Consider the following 22,699-nt stretch of genomic DNA (forward strand, 5'->3'; position numbering starts at 1 on the left):
AAATCAAGAGAAGTTTTATAATCACCTATTTTGTTGTTAATGTACCGAATCCACTTAGCATTTGGAAAAACAAATTTTTTTTTAATTTTCTTTGGTTTTTTTCATTTCATAAGATTTTTTCAATAATTTGTTGAAGTCAAAAAACATTTCTTGTCCCACTTCTACTACCAACAATTTATTTTTTCCTGCAAATCTAATTTATTTCATCCAATCATATGGATGATTAATAAATGAAGGAAAAGGTTTATAAGCTTTTTCAATTTGGGAGTGATCCGAGTCATGCTCCATTCTTGAGTGGCCTGGTACCGTAAATGTATGATTAATTGTTGCAATAGTTTTCCTGTTGATCCAGAAAAAACAGACACATGGCCATGAGGATACTGTTTTTATTTTTCCCAGGGCAGCACAATTGCAGTGCATAGTTAAGTTATGGGTCCACAATTGGCGTCCATAAAATGCAACAGAGCTTTTTAATGAGGGGCCGGTAGCCGGACACTGCTGTAAATCAAATGACAAAACACAATGGTCTGTGGACATAGTGACAATGTCATTTCTTTTTCATTCATAGACTTGTTCAGCTTCATTTTGATGTTTTATCTTATCTTCAATTATCTTAGATTTTTGTTCTATTGTTAAAATATTATCAGTAAGCTGAATTTTATACTCGTTGCACTGTGCACAGGTATCCTATTTCAGATTCTTAACTATCAACCCTGCATCGTTCAAATATTTTTTATACAGTGTTCGACTAACTGGCTTTTCTACACTTATTTTGTATTTATCATAAGCTCATTACAATGTAAAGTGACTTACTAAGTACTTTTTGAGGTCTCCTTCCTACAATAATGACACTAGGGAGTCTATTAAAATGATAAATCAATAAATTAATATCATACTGAGAGCCTTTGTTTCCATGCGGTGCACAACCTCTTTTACCTGGAGAGCATCGTTTTGCAGGTGAATTCAGCATTTAAGTACAAATAATTCTCAAAAACTTAATATTTTCACGTACACATATTAACTCATCATCTTTTGGTACATAATATTGATGTATTTTCAATTGGTTTTTGTTTTTCTATTGTATCTCTTCTTTTTCTACAATTTATCTTAGGACAACATGTAATACGTTTAGACATCTAAGCGGTTTGTCTATTAAAACTACCCATTAACCAATACAAGTTACACAATTAATCATGTAAATCATCTCCTATTTTACTTATACACTTGGCTTTACAATCTAGAAGTATTTTAGATGATGTAGGTTTGACTGTTTTCCCTGTATTAGTCGTATATTCCAAACCAGTATTTCTTTTTTGATTTCGATAAATTCTAAATTGTCTAGTATCACCTTTCAGGCTTACTCTAGACTTTCTCTTATTATGATTATTTGGATTTAGATGTACTTCAAGACTATTAACTAATGATTCAGCTGTGCCAGTAAATAACACTTAGATTGCCATCAATTTCATCATCCTATTTATATTAAATAACAAGTATTAAATTAAAATATTTAATCAAAATTGCATATATAATATACAATATGTTATATGTATACCTGTTCCATAGGTATGAGATTGTCTAAAGATGACACAGGTATTCCCAAAATTACACTTGATTTGCCATAAATGTCATCATGATTCACCTATTTTTAGGTAAAAGAAAAAAAATGTTACATTCATTTTAATATAAATGTTTTACTAACAATATATTTACCTGTTTCGTGTTGTCTATGATGTCAAAAACATTGTCTCAAGTTATTATTTTCCACAATAATTTGATTATTATTTTAGGTGTCATCGCTGAATTTGAGTGTGTAGTTGATGTTGTTTAATGTAATACGAGATTCTATTCTATTATTATTTTCAGCACACTAGTTACATTACCCTGTTAACACAAATACAAAATACATTACTTTATTACTAGATTTATTAAATTTAATTCACTCTATAAAAAAATGTATACATTGAGGTAGGTATATGATAAATGAACTGCTCAAAAAATTACTTTAATATAATGTTTTTCATTCGTAAACATGTCATCATTGACATCATTAAATGGATAACCATTGTCTGATAGCCCATACAATGGATCTGATTTATTTACCCATTCCTAAGAAAAAAAATTACTTATATTATTTATTAATTCGTAATATTAGTTAAATAAATTAAATTAAAATGTTAAGTACTACCTACTTAAGGTTTGTGAAAGTGGTAGGGTTTGGTATGATAGGCTTCTTGACACGTGTGGCTTCTCCGGGTTCTCCCATGCCCAGTCGAGGGATTATGTAAATATTTGGTGGTCGAGTTAGTTTTAAGTATTCCAGTCAAGAGTTACCTAAAGTTTAGAAACTTTTTTCACAAATACATGCTTAAAACTTAAATGACAGTGAGTGACTAGAGACTTAGAACATTTACACAAGACAAATTAGTTCAATAGAATTAATTATATTGAACAGAGTTACTGAGTACATGCTGCACTATGTATAAATTATATAAAATTAAGAGACTTGTTCAATTGTACATTATGTCAGTTTACACATCATCTTGTTCTACACTACCTACATCGTCTTCATCATCTTCTGAAAACCCTGTAAAAAAGTGAGTCATGAAATAACTAGTTTATTAAGTATGTTTAGTGTAGTAAAATACCATCAGCTTCATCTAGATCGTCTTCACCTTCAGCAAATTCTTCTTCATTACATTCTTCATCTAGGTCTTCCTCGCCCTTTTTCTTCTTTTTTCATTTTTTTCACTTCTTCTGATTTTTCCTATAATTTACTACACAGTGATTAGTTATTTTACAAATGCTTTACAAAACAAGTCACAGATAAATATCATAATGTTTACAGGTATGATACCTGTAATAAACAACTGTTGGGCCGAAGATACCTAGTTTTAAAACATTAACAAAGGCACTAGAAGAAATGTTGGAAAGAAGAAATGATTACGTAAAATTGGATTCCAAACAAATTGTGAACAACATGTGTTATTATATGGATGGTAAATTTTTACAAAATGGCTGTTTTTGATGAAGAACTAGCCAATCAAAATCAAACTACAACTGAAAATACAAAGGAAGCAGTGAAATATGAAATCCTAAACCTTAAGAAAAATAGGACAGAAACATACAACTTGTATACAGCTCAAAGACATATTATGGTAATAATTGTGAAAAATGTATTTTAGACTTTAAAAAAAATTTTAAAATAGCAATACATATCATAAATAAAAAATTGTAAAAAAATGTATATTTTATATGATTTATTTCAGAAACTTAAATAATTAACATAATTGTAGGTACCTATTAACTATTAATTAATTTAGTTTGTTATAAATCTTAAATGCTGTCATTCATAACATTTTTTATTTCAGAGTGTTTTATACTGATTTTTTTTATATTACTATTTGTGGTTTTTATATTGTGTACCTATATGTATGTAATTACTTGAAATAGTTAGGTATAATAAATAATAACTATAATTCATTATTTCAATAATTTTAAAAATATGTGGAAGTTGGTGATTCTAATTTCATGTATGATTGGTGTAGGAACTTATATTTAACATTTTTTTATTCATCATTAGGAATGCACACACCTCTTTCACAACATATTTTTGTGTAATAATTTACTCATATAGTTTGTAAGCAATTATGTATGTCATTTTTTACCTGATACTCTCGTGTAGGAACTTACTATTCATAATAAAATTCCCCCCCCCCCCCCTCCCCCCATATCTTGGCTGCCTATGTTATCAAACATTCCACTTCTGCTATAAAGATGCTGCAAGAATCATTGAAAGAAAAAGGGACAAAATTCAAAAACAACCGGCAGTCTCTACTAATGAATAATACAATACCTACCAACTCAATATCCTCCAAGTCCATAGTAACAAATTATAAAATCTCGAAGCCCTCTTGGTTCCTATAAAAGTTGAAGACTGTAGAAGACCCCCTGCAAGTCTAAGCCAAAAAGATTAACCCACCAGTTACAACTCAACTGTAAAAACAATTTTTACAGTTAAGTGTTACTCTACTTTGAGAGTTACGATCAATGGTCTATCATTATTCATTATGAATACCTATATTAATTATATCAAGGTTATCTTTAGAGCATAATATCACAGAATGGTAATTGGAAAAAATAAGCCCATCGGTACTAGGAAAAAAAATCTAGAGAAAAATTAACCAAGATACTTTTTCTTGTATTAGTACTTGGTATTTTAGTGTGTATCGTATACAATAATTGTACATATTATATATTTGCTATCTACCATAATATTTATCATAACTCATATTATAGTAATGATATAGGTATAACGAGACTATTATTGCCAGTCTGTTGGCTTACATCATATTTGTTTTCAAATTTTATATTTTTTTGCAGTTCAAAAGCAAGTTTGCATTTAAAAATGGAATTAATTCATTCTAAGAAAAATACCTTCAGGTTGCATAGATATATCTATGAGATTTATGTTCAATTTCCACAAAGAATGTTCTTATTTTATTTGTTAACTCACCCAACATATATTCATAGGCATAACTAGAATTTAAGGGGCTAAAGGGGCTAGAGTCTTAGAAAACTCATGTTCAAAATAACTTTGGGGCCCCACACCCCCATCACAGTAAGTGTAACTGTCCTCTAAAATCAAAATTGAAAATAAATAATAAAAGTATAAACTCATTATTAAAAACAAAATGTAAATAATAAAATAAGCATAATATACATTATAGGGGGGCTAAGCCCTCCTAGTTACGTCGATGCTTATATTTTTGCATAATGATCATGTGCATCAAAGGAATGAAAGCTTATTTTTGTGACAAAAATAAAAAACTTAAGCTTAGCTGTAAGTCATAACACAAGAAAAAGTTGTGATTAAAATATTATATGGTATTTTATTGTATTTATAATTTAAGACTTTTTTAATTAATTTACTTTCATGGTGCAGCAACTTTTTCGTCGAGACTTTTTTTGTGATTTCACAGAATAGCTGAAATCTATTTAATATATTAGTAGATATTATGAACCTACCTATAAATCTATGGTAGATGTACGAACAGAGTAATTTAGGTATGAGCCCTAAAGCGGCACAATGTTAAAGGATTTATAGGTGGGTACCAAAGGCATATTTTTGTTTTGTTTTATACGTTACACTCTACAGAACTGAAGTCAATAACAAATATTTTTCAACCAAATGTATACCCTTCTCCCTCCCACCAGTCATATTAAAAAAAACCCAGAAATATTTTCTATAATATTATCTCTTAGATTTCTAAGAGAGGTTTTAATAAATATTAATAATAAAATAGAGTTTTTTTTAAGGTGTTGTAGTGGAGTGTCGGCAAAATACTTGTTGTCCCTATTCTAAAATTCGTAAATACGCCACTATAATATTATAATATGATATCTATCATCTTTGTAGCAATTACACCGGTCAAAAACCGTGATATTCATGTTATGCTTACCTAATAGCACAGTATTAGGTACATTTTCAAGCTTTCAATCATATTATTATAATAGTAGAATATGATCTTACCAGGTACTTACCCTGTTTTAAAATATTAGCTCACAGATAATATTGTAGTGGTCTGACACTGACAACGACAGATAATATCGTTGAAAGGAAGAAGATGAGGTGTACTTTTGAAATGAGCTCAATACCGTTGAATGTTTCATAATGTTTAATTTCAATTTAGACATTTTGAATTTAACTGGCCGTCTGGCCAACTATATTAGTCTGTATTTTAAGAATACTTAAATGTAGTTTATACTAGGTATTTATGTATTTATCGTCTTATCGTTATCAGTCAACAAGTGATAAAAAAAACTTTGAAAAAAATGTTAAATCACTTAAATCAGCTAACGTAAATATTACAAATCACAACAATACAATAATTATTAATTTTATCATGATGGTTCCACGAGTTCACGACTAATGCCCTATTTGTAATTTGTTAATCATTATATTATAATATGCAAACATTTAAAATGTGTTATTTAAGTCTTTAGTCAATTACTATAGATTTTAAATAGCTATTTTCTATGGACAGTTCTAAAGTAAAATGTACATTGATTTGTGGCACCTCAGCAGCTTATTCTGAAACTTTATTATTTGAAGTAGGTAATTTTTTTAGTGAAATAACGTTTTATTTCAAATAAAATTAATTAATTAATATAATGATACTTAATTAACGTTTGGGTACGTTATAATTATAACTAAAAAAAGTACTAATTACAACTGATTAAAAATAGTTCAGAAAAAGTCTAATTTACTTTGTGTCAGAAGCTTTCTTTTTTTTTAAGCTACTTGTATAGTTAGTTTGCTCTATAATTATCAAATTTTGGTATGCACAATCGATGTTAATAAATATTAATTTGTATTACATGATATAGCTAATAGGATGCTAGTTGACTGTTGAATTTACCTGTTTGCTCTTGGATAGACACTAAGTATGCGAGTAGTATACAGCCAAAAAGATAAAAATAAATCTAGATAAGATTTGTAGACTTAGTATAAGTTTTACATCCATTTTTATAACAATACATCTGTTGTTTCAAAATCTATAAATTTAAGAGTCATTTAACCAAATACTTATCCATATCAGATGTTTTATTTAACTAAAAAGACTAATTGGGTATTCAATTATTAGTAAGATTAATATTTTTATCATGCCAGTGTCATAAAATATATTTTTATAAACCATTTATATTTAATTGTAAGGTGGGTAATATATTATTATTACAATAATTATATTGATTAAGATGGGACACACAATGATATAACTTATATGTTATGTAAGTAGGCGATAAACAAGTACGTAGGTATGAGTTTTGTTATAATATAACATGTATGAGTCACAACAAAATATTTTTAAATCATCAAATTCCACTAATGTTTATCAATATTGGCTGTAAACAGAAAAGCTGAGAGCTATTGGGAAAACTAAAATGAATGAGAACTGCCATTCCACCTAAGTTGTGCCCATGGGCCATGGCTAGTATCTTATGAAACTTTTTAGTACTCCTATAGCCCTACCCAAAATGTATATTTACAGTAGAAACTAGAAAATAATAAAAATGTAAAACACTAAGAGTTTAAGACACATTTCACTGAAAATCTAGAACATTAACATAAAAATTGTTGTAATTAGAAAAGTTGTGAATATTAATATTGTAGTTTTGTTTGCTTACAATATATAGAGCGCTGTATATTGGTCTGAATTTGGATATCGAGTGGTTTACATTCAAATATCTCAGATGAAATCTCTACCAATTCTATTAGATGGTGCCAAGCCGCCTAGTGTACATGCACTGAATCGCATTACATTCCTGTAATTCAATTGATCAATAATTCTAACAATTTTTTTATTTAATTTTAACATTAAATCACATTTATTAATTTTTCATATCTAGAACATTGTCAGAATGGAAAGATCTCGTCAAGTACACTTCTTCAATACACGAAACCAGTCCAAATGTGCCACATGTAATTTTAGTATCAAACCTAAATAATTACTATAGGAATGAAGATAGTGATCAAGCCTCAAGACTAGCACACATGCTATGTGCTTGTTTGTGTGATGCCATTTCATATTGTAGTAAAGTACATAATTCTACTTCATATTTAACGGTTTCAACACAAGAGACTGCACTTGAAACACATAAACTATCTGCAATGTATTTCCCGTCAACCACATGGATTAGCAGTGTTGTTGATGATCAAGTTGTTTTTTGCAAGAAAGAACTGTATTTACACCAGCACCGTAGCTGTAAAATAAAGTTTATCAAAGTGAACAATAAACTAAGATGTGATTCTGTAGAAGTATTATACATGTGATGTATTCATTGTTATTTTTTATTATTACTGTTCTTGTTTTAAAGTGTTTTGTATCTTATTTTTTTTTTATAACACAATACATATTATATGTAATCAACATTTAATTAGAAATATTGAAGACAACAATCAACAACTAATAAAAGAAATTAACGATCATAAAAAATAGCATAACCATTTGAAAAACGAGAAAGAGAAACTAAATTCTGAATTTGAAGACAAAAAATGGGTCCAAAGAATGTAAATTAGCAAAAATTAAAATAAGGAACTTAAAGAAGATTATTCGAAAATGCAACTTATGTATCATACGCTTAATAAGAATATCAGGCACACTTATAACGTTGCTCGACAACCACCGATAACTATTGACTGAGAAGAAAATGAAATGTGTTGATAGCGACAACCTAATAAAAATTCAATTGAATCTAATAGAAAAGACAAATTAATTTGAACTCTCGATTGCAAAGTATAAGAAAAAAAAAATGCTAGATACGAAACCTACAGGCAACAAATGATGGATGAATTTACGAGTTTTCTTCACAAAAAATAAATCGACATCGCATAGTTACAAAATGAGTATAACAATTTGAAACATCACATTCAGTCAGTAGAAGACTATATCGAAAATTTAAAATGCCAGGTTATAACATTAGGGTATACATTGAACGAGAAAAATAAAACCATACAACTATACGTTAAAAGCATAACTTAAAACAACAGCAACGTCGCTGTAATGTAACCTTTAAGTGTATTATACTAAATTAGTTAGTCTAAGTCTTAACTTTTAGTGTACCGTTATATAAATTAAAATAATACAGGATAATTTATCCATTCTGATACAGTGTCGGGTATTTGATGAAATGCTAATTTGATTTTCATTTCAGAAATGCTGTCGCATATTTTTGAATGTACATATATTATTTAAGATGTGGAAGGTTTTTTTGTGGCGATGCTCTATGAGAGTTCTATTGCTCTACTCATATTTTTGAATGTACATAGTTTGATGAGACTAAAATTGTCGTCTTAATAAATATCTAGAAGTTGTTTCCCTTCAAAAAATATCTAATGTACAATGTGTATAGCCAGGATTATACATTTTTAAATTAAAAAATATTTTACTTGTCATTAGTTTATTACAGTTGTTCAAATTAAGGGGTATCAATAGTATGAAAAAATGCTATAAAAATGAATTTTCGTATTTCCAATAATATGGCTTATTGAGCGATTTCAGAGTAAAAGTACCTATTATCCATATTGTAGAATAGAAGTTAATCTGTGCTTGTATAGGAACCAATTTTTTGATATTTTAATTAATAAGCCCAAAAAATTAAAATGCAAATGGTAAAATATCGTAATTTTTAGAACTCTATATATTTGACGTTGAAAATAAAATATCAAAAATATACTCATATACAGGCCTAAATAAACTTCTTCACTACAATTTAGAGATCTATGAGATACTAAATGTTATCTTCAAAAAATGCTGTGATCCACATCTAATCGAATCCAATAATTAGAGCACAGGTGATATTTTAACAATTATTCAGACTACTGAATATAATGAGCAATCATAATTGAAAATTAATTTTTTTTAACAGCAAATGGAGGGATTGGTTGATTACATGTTGAAACTTAAATTAGAGAATAAATGTCTGAAAAAATAATAACACTTGAAAACGATCACTATAAATATGCATGTACATACACATTCAATTATGAAATATTAATTGACTTTGTACCATTACTATTAAATTACTTTAAACCCATAAATTGGAATTATTCAATTTATATCAATTATTTTTAGTAATACATTTATTACTTACTAGCTTAACTCCTTTCTCTTTACTGTTAATATTTTGATATAACTTAGAAATGTATATTTATTTTGGTAATTTATCAAATTTATATGTTAATAAAATATCTTATAATAATAAATTTAAGGGATACAATTAAATGTCAATAGTTACTATTTAGTACTTTTATTTGAATATCAGTCATAATAACAGTTCAATATTGAACTCTTACACCTAGCATTCTTATTTTAAAATTGTTTAAGAATTAACATAATAAATCTTACAATTATAATTAATTAATTTAATACCAAGTCAATTATTACACATCCAAGTACTCGGTAGATTATTTTACCATTTATTTGAATAGGGAATTTATTAGTCAAATGACAATAACACATACACTCTTTTTAAAAATTATTCACAAGACAATAATTATTGTTAAAAAATATTAAATTTTAATTTGTTTTGTTACTCACAACGGAAATTGAGTAACTGGTTAAAAATATGGAAACAGGATACAATATGTAATGCTGCTTAAACCATAGGTCACAATTAACCATTTAGTATATAAAACAGTTAATATTGTATTACCTACTTATAAACAGTAATTTTATAGTAAATAAAAACTAAATGCTGAGCTGTAGCAACTGACAATATGTATTAAGAATATTAACAATCCAAATATTATTTTGTACTAGAATTATTTACAACAATAAATTGTCAACTACAATACTGTCTAAACAACAAAACATGGATGACGTGTGTATATATATAAATATTAAATTATAATTAATATTATATTATATTATATACTTATTTTACTTAAATGGGATAAAATATAAATTGACATTACAATTTCTTTTTTAATTTAATGTTAAACATAAACTTAAAACATATTTTCAGTGGCTAAAAAGTTCTTAAAAAATTCTTTAGTTGGAATGAGAAACAAAAAAAAAATTTCCTAAACTTTGCAACACACAGAGAATATAAAATAAAAAAAACCAACACGAGGTACTTATTTGATTATCTTATCATTTAATCAAAATGTTTATACAAAAGTAGCTTAAATTTTAAACGATAATATATAATGTATATATATATATATTTTTTTAGAAGACAAACCTATGAACTAAATTACAATTCAGTATTTCAAATTTTTATTTTGTAAATATTATTTATATTATTTACTTATACTTAAGTAGTATTAAATTTATTAAAAAAAAAAAAGAAATTATTGCATTTTTATCTGTTATAAAAAAAAAACCATTATATAAATAGTCGGTGGTCGAGTTAGTTTTAAGTATTCCAGTCAAGTGTTACCTAAAGTTTAGAAACTTTTTTTTCACAAGTACATGCTCAAAACTTGAATGATAGTGAGTGACTAGAGACTTAGAACATGTACACAAGACAAATTAGTAGGAATATCGTGTTTAAAATTTAAAAAAAAATCCAATTTTGTCTTAGTCACTCAGTAGCAAAAAAGCTTTGTTTTACATATTATGTATAAAAAAAAATTACATTTTGGAATCAAATTCTATCGAACGGAGTTACCGAGTACATGCGGCACTATGTATAAATTATATAAAATTAAGAGACTTGTTCAATTGTACATTATGTCAGTTTACACATCATCTTCTTCTTCTACACCATCTACATCGTCTTCATCATCTTCTGAACAACCTGTAAAAAAGTGAGTCATGAAATAACTAGATCATTAAGTATGTTTAGTGTAGTAACTTACCGTCAGCTTCATCTAGATCGTCTTCACCTTCGGCGAATTCTTCTTCATCATCTTCTTCGCCTTCAGGTTCATCTTCTTCGTCTAGGTCTTCCTCGCCGTTTTCTTCTTTTTTCAATTTTTTCACTTCTTCTGATTTTTCCTATAATTTACCACACAGCGATTAGTTACCTTACTCGCCAACGGGTGACATAACAAGTCACAGACGAATTTAATATCGTGCTATAATCGCATAACGTTTATGGAGAATTTTTAGAATGCGGGCGTTTGGCGGCACACACTACGTCATTCCATTTTGGAAAATGGCGTCGTCGGGAAGAGCGAGCGTTTTCAAAATAATATAACGTGTAAAAGAAGCGGAGGCCACACTTCGTTGGACTACGAGTCTAGACATCGCGCTCGAGCAATAGCAATAATAATATGAGATGAGGTGGATATAAATATATATTTCTATAAAATTAAAACAATAATTCCCCCTGCCGACCCCACCATCACCGGGGCGATGGCCGAGATGGATCAGTAACGCGTCCGTCACCGTGTTCTCGTCGTATCCGTAACGCGCGGAAAACACGCGTCCCAGACGACGGTCGGCCGGTCCCCCCGCCAGAACGCACCACATCACCAACGTCGGCAATCCGTTACGGAAAAGCGGCTGCGGCGGCGCGTTCGAGCGGTGTGCGGTGGGTAGGTACGCGTTTAAAAAAAAAAAAAGGCCGCCGCGGAGTTATTAGAACAATAATAATCGTACGACGCTCTGCAATAATGAGTACTATATTAATAATGTAATAATAACCCAAGACGCGCGTGTGTGTGGCGCGTGTAATTACACGGCGTTTTGTGGTCAATTTCTGGTACGAGAAAACTAATACGGCGGCGACGGCCACTATGGCGGGGGTGCCGCGCCGCTGTTCCGACGCCGACACGACAGACGGGGCGAGCGGGTGGCCGGCGGGTGTGCTTAAGGTTGGTGGGCGGGAGGGGGGTTAAAAAGAGACCGGGTAAACAACCGTCGGTGTGCCGGAAACAAACAACGCAACGCACGGCGTCGCCGAATGTCGGAATACCTACGACAAGCCGAGGTGATTGGTGAAGGTGATAATTGCGATGATGATGATGACGACGAAGGCGGCGGCGGCCTAAGTTTTCAGAACGGTATCGGGACGATAAACCACTCGGCGGACGACGATAAAAATCGAGATATGGATAAATAAATGATTACAATACAACAATCGCGGCTCCAATGAGAAATTCGTGTTCGAAATACTAACGAACGGAAAAATTTAGAGTGGCCGCTAGTGAGAAACACTCGAGCGCGGTACCGTCAAAGAAGGACGCGATTAAAAAAAAAACGCACGCACGCATATACGACGGTATAAGACGGGGGTTAAAAATGGCGGGCATGTGGTGCGTTTTGTAATCGCGGCGGCGGCGGCGGCGGTCGCCGGTAACCGGCAACGCGCGGTGACGGTTGGCCCGCGCGGTATTTCGAAAATCGGGGAAAACGCGCGCGTAATGAACGCGCGGGATCAACCGCGTACGCGCGATATCGTTGAATACAAATATCGGTAAACGAGCCCCGATGTCGCCCCGACAAACAATATTGTTGTTGTTGTTGTTGTTGTTGTTATTGTCGTCGGAACGACCGCCATCGGTATTGGAATACAAACCTGGGTACATTATATAACAGAAACAATACGAAACAAATGGAAAAAAAAAATAAAATTGTCGCGACTACTTACGTCTGCTGTTCTTTTGGTGCCCTTAAGGTCGGCCTTGGCGTCCACAACATCGTCGGCGATCTTGTCTACGGCGACGTCGTTCTTGGCTTCTTTCGTGCTCATTTTGGGTGATGGGGGTTTGATGAAATTAAAAAAATTTTTGAAAAAAAAATTTCAAAAAAACGTACTGCTGGACGGGGACTCGCGACGTTCGGAGAAATCGACGGGAATAACGCACCGGTGCGGAGTGCGTGTGCTTGTTGCGGACAGAAAACCTAGTCACACGGACTTGCGGACGGAAATAATCGTGAAAACGAATAAAAACCGAATGTTATGCACGCGGGTCGGCACGGGAAGCGAACAGAGCACACGGACGATCGGACAAACGCACAGCGAATACGGCCCAAGCGAGCGGCGTTCTTTGTTTGTGAAGATGGCGCGTGCTGGTGGGGCCGGACGTCGCTGATTTTCCAAAGTCCGTTTTCACCGGTCGCCGGCCGTTTAAAACCCCGCAGAAGGTTGCTAAATTTTTCGTACATTTTTCTCGACGGATCGGTGCCTTTTTTTCGCTTTTAAACGGCCCACGGACGAAATCCGAGAAAAATCGAGAGGGGTTTGAGATTAAAACCGGAGGCCCGCGGCAATGGCGTTGAGATTAAAGCAATCGCGAGCGCGGCCTCGCGGATGCTTCGGGCGTTAATATCGAACAAAAAAAAAAAAAATAAAACACGCCGCGGTGTACCGTGTTTTTATACAACCGAATACGAATTCAAAACATTGAACCGATTTCGGAAACGACAATAATTTATCACACTCCGTAGAGTTGTGCACTTAAAATAATTTCTGTATCATATTGTCATGCAGACGAACGCACACGACGTGGATATCGTAAAATTACAGCCGTCGTGGGCCGATCTGTTACTCGTTGTATGAGTTATTACCATTTCCATCGCTTCCGACGAAAAATTCGTTTTTTAATCATACCCGATGCACGTACCGGCACGACTTTCGGCAAACGCAACACATTGTCGTGTTGACTATTATTATTGTTTTTTTAAAAAGTGTTTCGTGTTTTCTACACGCTCTGTCGTCATTTTACAGAGATAGCTCGCTTTTTTTATTCTTCAGCCATAAATCTCGTCTCTTATTTAGATAAACGATCGTGACAAATGATTTTTCGCGAATAAAACAATTGTATTGTACTGGTGCGTCGGGGCATTTTCGAATTCGGTCTACGAACACACGACGTAGCCCTAACATCGGGGTAACCAGTGATCGTTGTATCGATGTTTTGACGACTTTCAAGCGCAACATCGACACACGCAGACGACACGTCGGTCTGTCCGTGCGATTTCATAATTTACCAATTGGCAATTTATTATTACGTGTCCGCAAAATGTGCGGCAACTACGATGGTCATAGTTTCGCGGGGGCGCCGCCGCCCCACAACAGTGCCTTGGACGGACGTAAACACACTTCGGCGAAGGCCGGCGGGTGGGTGGCGTTCGGGTACGCAGACCGTACCGAGTACGTACTCATATTTTATTCGAAATTCGAAATGTACCGATGCTGGTGTTGCCGGTGCGTTTTTGCGCGCGCTCGAGCGTTTTGACGTACGCGTCGGCTGCGGCACGAAACGGATCGTTGCGATTTCGCCGACGGCCGTTATCGTTCGTTTAAAATACAAACCCTTTCCCGCGCGTAAACGTTTGTCACGCGAGCGGGCTCGTCGATTGTGCCTACACACGTCCGTCCGTCCGTTATAATATTGTTATTAATATTATGTTAAACGGTAAACCGCCCTTTTTGCATAAGTGTGTGTGGGTGTGTGTGCGTGTGCAATATAATATAAAATGGCGATTTTTTGGACAGGACGCGGGAACCGAGTAGTAAACGGTGCCGTGTGTGATACACTAATAAATGCAATATAATTCTACGAAAGAAAAAAACAATAGGCACAACGTATGTTTTCATTACATAACATAACATTCAGAGTTTAACGGTTCCGGCGATCCGGCTCCGCCATTGCCACCATCGATGCCGCCTACGCGCGTCGCCGCCGACATTGATTTTCCAAAGAGAATATAAACCGGACCGCCGCGTGCCGGGGAAGTTGTATAAACTCGCCGAGTGTTTGTATAGTTTGTACTCGGGGCCCGCGCGCGGCGTCCTATTCGTAAACTCGTAACGAATAACGATTATAATAACATGGCGTCGCTGACGTTTGCCGCTCTGCGTTCATTTAAATATAATATTATAATAAAACCACGTGTAAAATAATGTGCTTTATTCTTCGTCTTCAAACAATACGATATCAATCGGCCTATGCACGTGCGGGACTCCGATGAAATATGCGCGGTTCACCGCTGTCGTGGTGTATCGGCGACTAGAGTAGATATACGTAACCACTAACATAATATGAATGTCGGTAAAATAAAATACACTAAAATGCATAACGGCATTACGTTAATTTGTTGAAATTATTCTGTATGGAATAAGAAAAAACGAGGACGGCTGACGCGATTGAAGGTTTAATAACAACAATATAATAATATCATATTTGACATTATAACGGTCGATTAAAAGGATGCAACATAATATCATATCATAGGTACCTCTATAGCTAAAATATAGTACCTATTTAGATACACGTTCATCTATGAAAATGTATCGGTGCTGGACGAGATTTTTTTTTCATCACTCCCTTTTGGTACGAGCCAATACGAAAAACGTTTAAAAAAAAAAACTCATAAATTCAATGGACCAGGGGTCGCATCGCAAGAAAATCACAGCCCATGTAATGCGGCAGATGACAGCTGGTGCCGCGCGTTATGGTATAGGTCTTCTTCGCTACAGACGAAGCTGTTCGAATTATATATTGTTCGCATTTCCGACGTCTCGCGAGTCGTTCATAACTTTTTTGCGGTTTTTTGGTGTTTTTATCGTCTTCGTACTTGGCTGAAATCACATCATCGCGGGTTATGGCCGATGCGCCGTTTCGTTGGCCGACACACACGTCAATATAGCATCACAAACGACGAGTGCATAATAATATAATATACTACAATGCCCGCCACGAGATTTCGTCGAATCCAATGACCCGCTATTTGGATAATTCTCCATAGTGAACTGCGTTTTTGATTTCTCGTTTTAATCGCCGAGCGTTAATTCGTATATTAATATGGATATATAGCCCCGTGTTATATGGACACACTATACCGCGCATAATATTATAATATTATAATATAGTTTTTGTAGACATAATATAAACGAAAGGCCGTTCGGTTGGTCGGTTCGGTCCTGGCCCTAATGCCCTATGCGCAGGGGTGAAATTCAAGAACACGTTTGAACGGTACATAATAATGTATAGGCAGAAAAAATGTGTGTGTTTAATAGTAGGCATACCTCCTATAACGTGTATAATGTGAATATTATACCTATATAGGTCCAGTATGTTCGTATAGTTGTTTGGAAGGGCCCGGCGGCGACAAACAATCAGAATTTTCGTGTACACCCGGCTCACGCATGCGCTAGTACCCACTCGCGTTTACGTTTTATTTTCGTTCTTTTCCTTTTTAAAATTTCACATTAATTAAGTTCGTTCTTTAAACTAAATATTTGTACACCGTAAGGCGTACAATCAGTCGAACCTCTGCCGTCTACCGGTTTCGTGCAAATATCATGCTTAAATGCTTTCAATATTACCTACACGCGCATAGGTACTATACACTGTACCTACTGAATGTTGTTAAATAGAGTACCTATATAAATATACATCATACATTTATACGTTTGTAGTATAAAAAAGGGGGAAAGGAAGTAATCGCTCTGCTGTACAGACTATAGCGTAGGTGTCGAATACTCGAATGTTCGTCGTCATAGAGTATAAGTCACTGTAATAGTGCAAAAGTGTAGTGTATGTAGTGAAGATACTACATAATATAATACCTATACTATGGTATTTGTTAAATTTGTATTCAATGATTAAATTATAAATCATTGCATACGAAAAAACGATTCTGAGCGACGACGGTTGTATTACGACCAAGTATATTTTATGATATAGGTATTTATATTGGTAGCAAACTAATTTGTTTTACTATTATTAATATACGCTAGGTTGAATTAATTTTGGCCAAAAACATTGCATTTGAAAATATCATTGTGTGTAGAATGTAGATATAAAATACGTTAACAGTTTTAAAAATCCATGAATAATATATTTAAACTACAACAGAATAACTAAAATCATTCTTGGGCCAAATATATCTAATTTCGTCCAAATTTTAATTTCAGATGTCTATACAAAAAAGTGTTAACATTTTTTGATTTTTTTAATTTCAGTATGAACTACTTATGAGGAACCTTGTGTTAAATTGTCAATTTTTAGCTATACAAATTGAACATTTTAGACATTTTTAACAAAGATATAATTTGAGTACCTAGTCAAATTTTGTCAACATTTTAATTTAAAATGTTTATTAAAAAATAGGCCTTTGCATCTTGAAATAGTTTTAAATTGCCAAAATAAAAACTTATGAGAAACCTTGTAATGTTTGTATCATATATTCAGGCATTTTGACTGAGCAAAAAATTTTTACTGACACTTATAAAAAAAACATAGTTAATATACTAATATAATTACCGAATTTTAAAGATTATGACTATGCTTACATAAAAATATAAAATTATTAAAAATAGTATTCCTAGCCAGTATAGACTGTATTATAATGATGATGATATTATATTATATAACAACCACATAATTAGAGACTACCTTCAACAGTTTTTCGTTACATATATTATTGAATATACTTTTAGAGTATTAGACATTTAGACAAGTAGACAACCTATAATCTACGCTCTTCATACGTTGTATAAAATTAGAATAATTAAACACCTAGTTAGTAACTTTTTTTTGACACCAAACGTCAACGTGATAAATTTTAAAACAAATGTTGAAATTTATAATTGACATATTTTAATTCATACCACGATAGCCTACGCTCTACACCCTGCAGGTTGAATAGTTTATTATAATATTAAATGCATAAAAATATACTAAAATATATATTGTAATGAAAAAGCATTAATCAATAATCTATATAACTAAATAACAATATAAACAACTTAAAATCATATACAAAGTGTTATCGCTGCAGGAATACCTAAGACCTAACTTCTATTTTTCCACGTTATCGTGTAAATATAATAGGTATACATATTATTCAGCTTATACACTATTGTACAACTTTTAAGATTACATACATTAAACAATATAACAAAAAATAAAAAATATTCATAATTCAAATAATAACTTTTTAAGTGAGTTATACACTTTACACATTGTTTTATTATTGATAAACATAATATAATTTTGGAATTATTATATTTATTTTTTTATTAATTTTTTTATTGAAGTTTAGGTACCTAACTTATTTTACGGTGTAAGTTCTATGTGTACTATTCTGCTCTATTATAGTAGAATAGTAATAGTATAAAGTACATTAGTGCATATTATGCTTACACATAATATGACATACTTCGATTTAAATACCTATTTAATCATGGTATTATGTACCTATTTAACATGACGTAAAGTTCTGTATCTGTTCGATGGATTTTTTTTACTGGTTTTTTTTCAAACTTAGGTAGAATACTCGGTTAATCAAATGCAATATATAATATTCGAAATAGCCGTTACAAACGTTGTATGTTAAAATTCCCATTTAATAAACGTGTAATAGTATCAATGCTTATGATACTCTCATTAGTCATTATATTTGTACGATCAAATAAATATAATATCAGTTACCTCTTGTATGTATTAGTATTTTACCTACCATGGTGACAAAAATCACGATGTATTGTGATACCATGCGGACACAATTTAATGAGTTCTTTAATTAATAGAGAGTTTTTCGTGATAAATTAAATAAACCTGATTACAGAGATGAAGGACTGAACCAATAATAGGCTATAAGGAGACAAGGAGGAGGTGCATATACCATGGTTACGTAGATACCCATATAATTATTTATTTGATTAGATGTTAAAATGATTTTAGATATTTACAACATATAAGTCTTATATATACTTATAATAAATGAAGAAAACATAATTATACATTGTTAGTTGTTACTAATTATCTTACTTCTATAATAATACAATAGAATACCGAATTTACCAAATTTGCATATAGATACCAAACGTGTGTACCAACGTATATAACTATATAAGCATAATATTCTGCCTTGTTAAATATAATCATTCAAAATCAAACAATATTTTTTAAAAACATTATTGTCTGTATTATGAGCAATGTATTATTTCTAGGTGTGTGTATTTATGTGGAAATTTAGAATATACATTGTCCACGGTGAATGAATCATGTAAGGTTATAGTAGGTGTAACTATGATATTTAACTATTTAAGTTATATTTTGTCAAATTAAATATTAGGTATTCAACTCCCTTTAAAAGTCTTAGTACAGTTGCACATAATATCTGAAGTTTAACTCTTGACGTGACTTGGTGAGCGCGGTCGTACGCTCAATCTACGGAAAAACTCTGATTGTAAGTACCTACCGCCGTTGCTAACTCCCGGATGGGTGACCACCAGGGTTTTAGCAACATATCCTTGCCAAAAATATACAAAAATCCCTACCATACCACCCCACACCCAATTACCTATGTTGCCGCAGCCTAATCCCAATATAAAAAAATTCTTGTAAAATGTGTTAAAATTTATTAAATAATATAAAATCGTTCTATACGAAAAACGACTCTGAGCGAAGACCAACCTAACAGACGGTTAGCCTAATTATTAAGCATATTTTATGGTATTATTTCTATTATATATTTCTATTATTATATTAAGTAATTTATTTTACTATATTGGACGTTACTCATTTGTAATAAAGTAGGTGGAATTATTTTTTTCTGAAAAATTGTACTAATTTTAAAATGTCACTGGGTATAAAATATATAATAAGATGCTTTAAAAGTTTCAAGTATCCACGAATAATATTTATGAATTTAAAATTACAACAAAATAACTAAAATCATTATTCTTATTTTAAACATCTAATTTCGTCCATTTTTATCAAAAAGTTAGTTTCCTAACCTTCTTCGGTATTACGGTTGGAACAGTGTGAGAATTACTTCCCCATTATATTACTCGTGTACAAAGTACTACATTATATTTAATGCTTAAAAAGTCATAACTGTATATTGTACGCATGCATAGGTTGTATAAATTATATTAGTATTTAGCTTTAGAATATATTACCAACTTTATGATACTTCCGAATATGATACTTAGTAATATTTTTATAGCAATCTATTTGTTGTACACTTGTACTTAACCAAACCTACTAATTAATAATTACTATTATTAAAAATTATACTACACTAGGTAGATACTACCTATACAAGCTATATTTCCACATACTATTATGATAACATACTTTTTTATATACCTTTATAATAAGTTATGGGTACAGAAAATATTTATTTGTAAAATGGTAAAATAAGCTACTCTCTACGCCTACTTTACTTAAAATAGTTATGTGTAATGTTAATCACTTATTCACACAAACATTACAGCACAAACATCAAATATTTCAATAATATATTGTGTTAATATTTAATAGTTTCTCATCGGAATAAAAATCAAGTGTATTATTATTTCTATTTATTTTTAAGCAACGCATCTTTAGTAGGTAATTAATAATCATTGACTAAACAAAGTAGGTATTCTGTATTACTTAACTACAAAAGTAAATGTACTAAAGAGGATGTCAGCGCACCAATTGTTTTCTCTGTTAGACCCGAGTACAACATAGAAAATATGTAGAACCTGTGTTGTTACTTTTAATATTGAAGTGAATTCACTTATTAAAAAACTTTAAGTAAAAAACATTGGCTTTTTTAGGATATATTAATTTTTAAACTGTAATAATTTACACTCACACAACTCTCATAAACAATAAAATATTATAAAATAATTACCTGTATCCCAACGTAGGAACTAGGGACACAAGTAATTATGTTCTTAACTTCAAGTTTGATAATAGGTGAATTCACTCTAATATTAAAATTTAAAATCAGTAACACAGACATACAGGGTTGGTTTTGCTAAAAGTACATTTGCAATGTTATAAATGGGTCAGAAGATAAAACAAATAGTACTCTGTCGCTCTTATAATATTTTAGTAAAATGTATAGGTACATTTAAATAAGCTGTTATAGGTACATTAGAATAGGTACCTAATAATACAACCTATATGTGGAAGGCCTAGTATATGGTAATTGGTGGTAGTCAGTATAGGTAATACAATTATTATTAAAATAAGGCTATAATGCTATGCATTATCAATATATATGTAACATATCACTGATGTCTGTTTGTTACTAATATGTGTACTAACATTGAGTATAGATAACTGTACTTCAGTATTTGGTATAATTACAAACGAATAATGATACAGATTACAGACAACAGACATGAGACAATCAACAAATCATCAACTAATGTAGAATATTACAAATTACAATTTACCACACATATTACAGTCCGTCTGTGTATATTATTTAAGTCAAATATAAATTAGATAGGTATTTAACGTATAACAATATTATTAATTATAGTTTACAAGTACACCCAAAGAGAAGATTTCACATTTAATCTTAATAATAAATTGTATTTAAAATATTGTGCACATTTTGTATACCTACCTACTAAAAACGAGCATCATTATCTAGTATAATATAACCGCGTGAGTATAAAATGCTGTTGTAGTAAAGTAAATGTCACGTGTACTCGTATTTATATGTTGATACAACACTATAACTATAATATAGCTAAATTTATTCACCATACGGCATGCAATATAGGTATACTTATACCTTATACAGTTGTATCTATGTTGTATATTATAGTACATACGGCGTGCGAGAGTCACGCAAACGGCTGTATTATATTACATGTATATAGTATTATATCATTATATTATGTAGTAATCATTAATTATTATAAACTATGTACATATTACCGTCTACATACATCGATTATATCACATATCGACATATCGTTATGATTTTAAATCGGTTTATATCGAAGTAAATTATTAATAATATACAACTACAAAAGTGAGTATGAGAGGTGACTATACAACAGTTTTGTTGTATGTATATTGTATTATCGCCGCCTATTTGAATTGTTTTGTTTACCACTATATTATATAGTGATGCTCTCAAAAGGTCAAAAATATTTTATTATTACTACGGAGAGCAGATATGACTATATATAGTGATTAGTGAGAATGTATAATAAATAAATAAACCTATACCTACATCTATGTGACTATGTATAATGTTTATTTTATTTTAATATAATATCGTTGTGATGCGGCCCTTAAATATTTTGGTAATTTTAAGGCTCTAATATAGTAATAACTATTATATAATTATATTATAGTTGGATACTTTTTTTAAATCTTACAACAAGACCTAAATTAATATTTAAATGACACGATTTCTTTAAAATACACATCACTTATTTTTTTAGTAGGTGCTATAGTCATTGCCATTTATTTAATTATGTTATGTCTCAAAAA

At 31.5% G+C, this 22,699-nt stretch overlaps 2 protein-coding genes and 1 long non-coding RNA gene across 10 annotated transcripts; 1 reads left to right on the forward strand and 2 right to left on the reverse strand.

The window, feature by feature from the left end:
- Nucleotides 1–231: 231 nt before the first annotated feature.
- Nucleotides 232–6,647, reverse strand: LOC111033391. 8 transcript variants are annotated; one of them, XR_002604409.1, is made up of 7 exons: nucleotides 6,423–6,647; nucleotides 2,649–2,767; nucleotides 2,193–2,587; nucleotides 2,005–2,109; nucleotides 1,714–1,884; nucleotides 1,556–1,642; nucleotides 232–1,473 (listed from the first exon to the last, which is right to left on the reverse strand). It is a non-coding gene; the product is annotated as an uncharacterized LOC111033391 (long non-coding RNA). The 8 variants fall into 8 exon arrangements; XR_002604406.1 differs by lacking the exon at nucleotides 6,423–6,647 and adding an exon at nucleotides 5,545–5,776 and having other exon boundaries at nucleotides 2,649–2,777; XR_002604407.1 differs by lacking the exon at nucleotides 6,423–6,647 and adding an exon at nucleotides 5,545–5,775.
- On the forward strand, nucleotides 5,912–8,672 carry LOC111033388. Its single transcript, XM_022314088.1, has 3 exons — nucleotides 5,912–6,114; nucleotides 7,198–7,328; nucleotides 7,411–8,672. The coding sequence occupies exons 1-3, from the start codon at nucleotides 6,040–6,042 to the stop codon at nucleotides 7,832–7,834; spliced, it is 630 nt and encodes a 209-aa protein (XP_022169780.1). The 5' UTR covers nucleotides 5,912–6,039; the 3' UTR covers nucleotides 7,835–8,672.
- Nucleotides 8,673–10,031: 1,359 nt separating this feature from the next.
- LOC111033389 (nucleoplasmin-like protein ANO39) lies at nucleotides 10,032–13,485 on the reverse strand. Its single transcript, XM_022314089.1, has 3 exons — nucleotides 13,102–13,485; nucleotides 11,366–11,504; nucleotides 10,032–11,304 (listed from the first exon to the last, which is right to left on the reverse strand). The coding sequence occupies exons 1-3, from the start codon at nucleotides 13,201–13,203 to the stop codon at nucleotides 11,246–11,248; spliced, it is 300 nt and encodes a 99-aa protein (XP_022169781.1). The 5' UTR covers nucleotides 13,204–13,485; the 3' UTR covers nucleotides 10,032–11,245.
- Nucleotides 13,486–22,699: the final 9,214 nt, after the last annotated feature.

The sequence above is a fragment of the Myzus persicae genome, unplaced genomic scaffold (assembly GCF_001856785.1).
Source record: "Myzus persicae strain clone G006 unplaced genomic scaffold, MPER_G0061.0, whole genome shotgun sequence".
Classification (NCBI taxonomy): Eukaryota; Metazoa; Arthropoda; class Insecta; order Hemiptera; family Aphididae; genus Myzus; species Myzus persicae.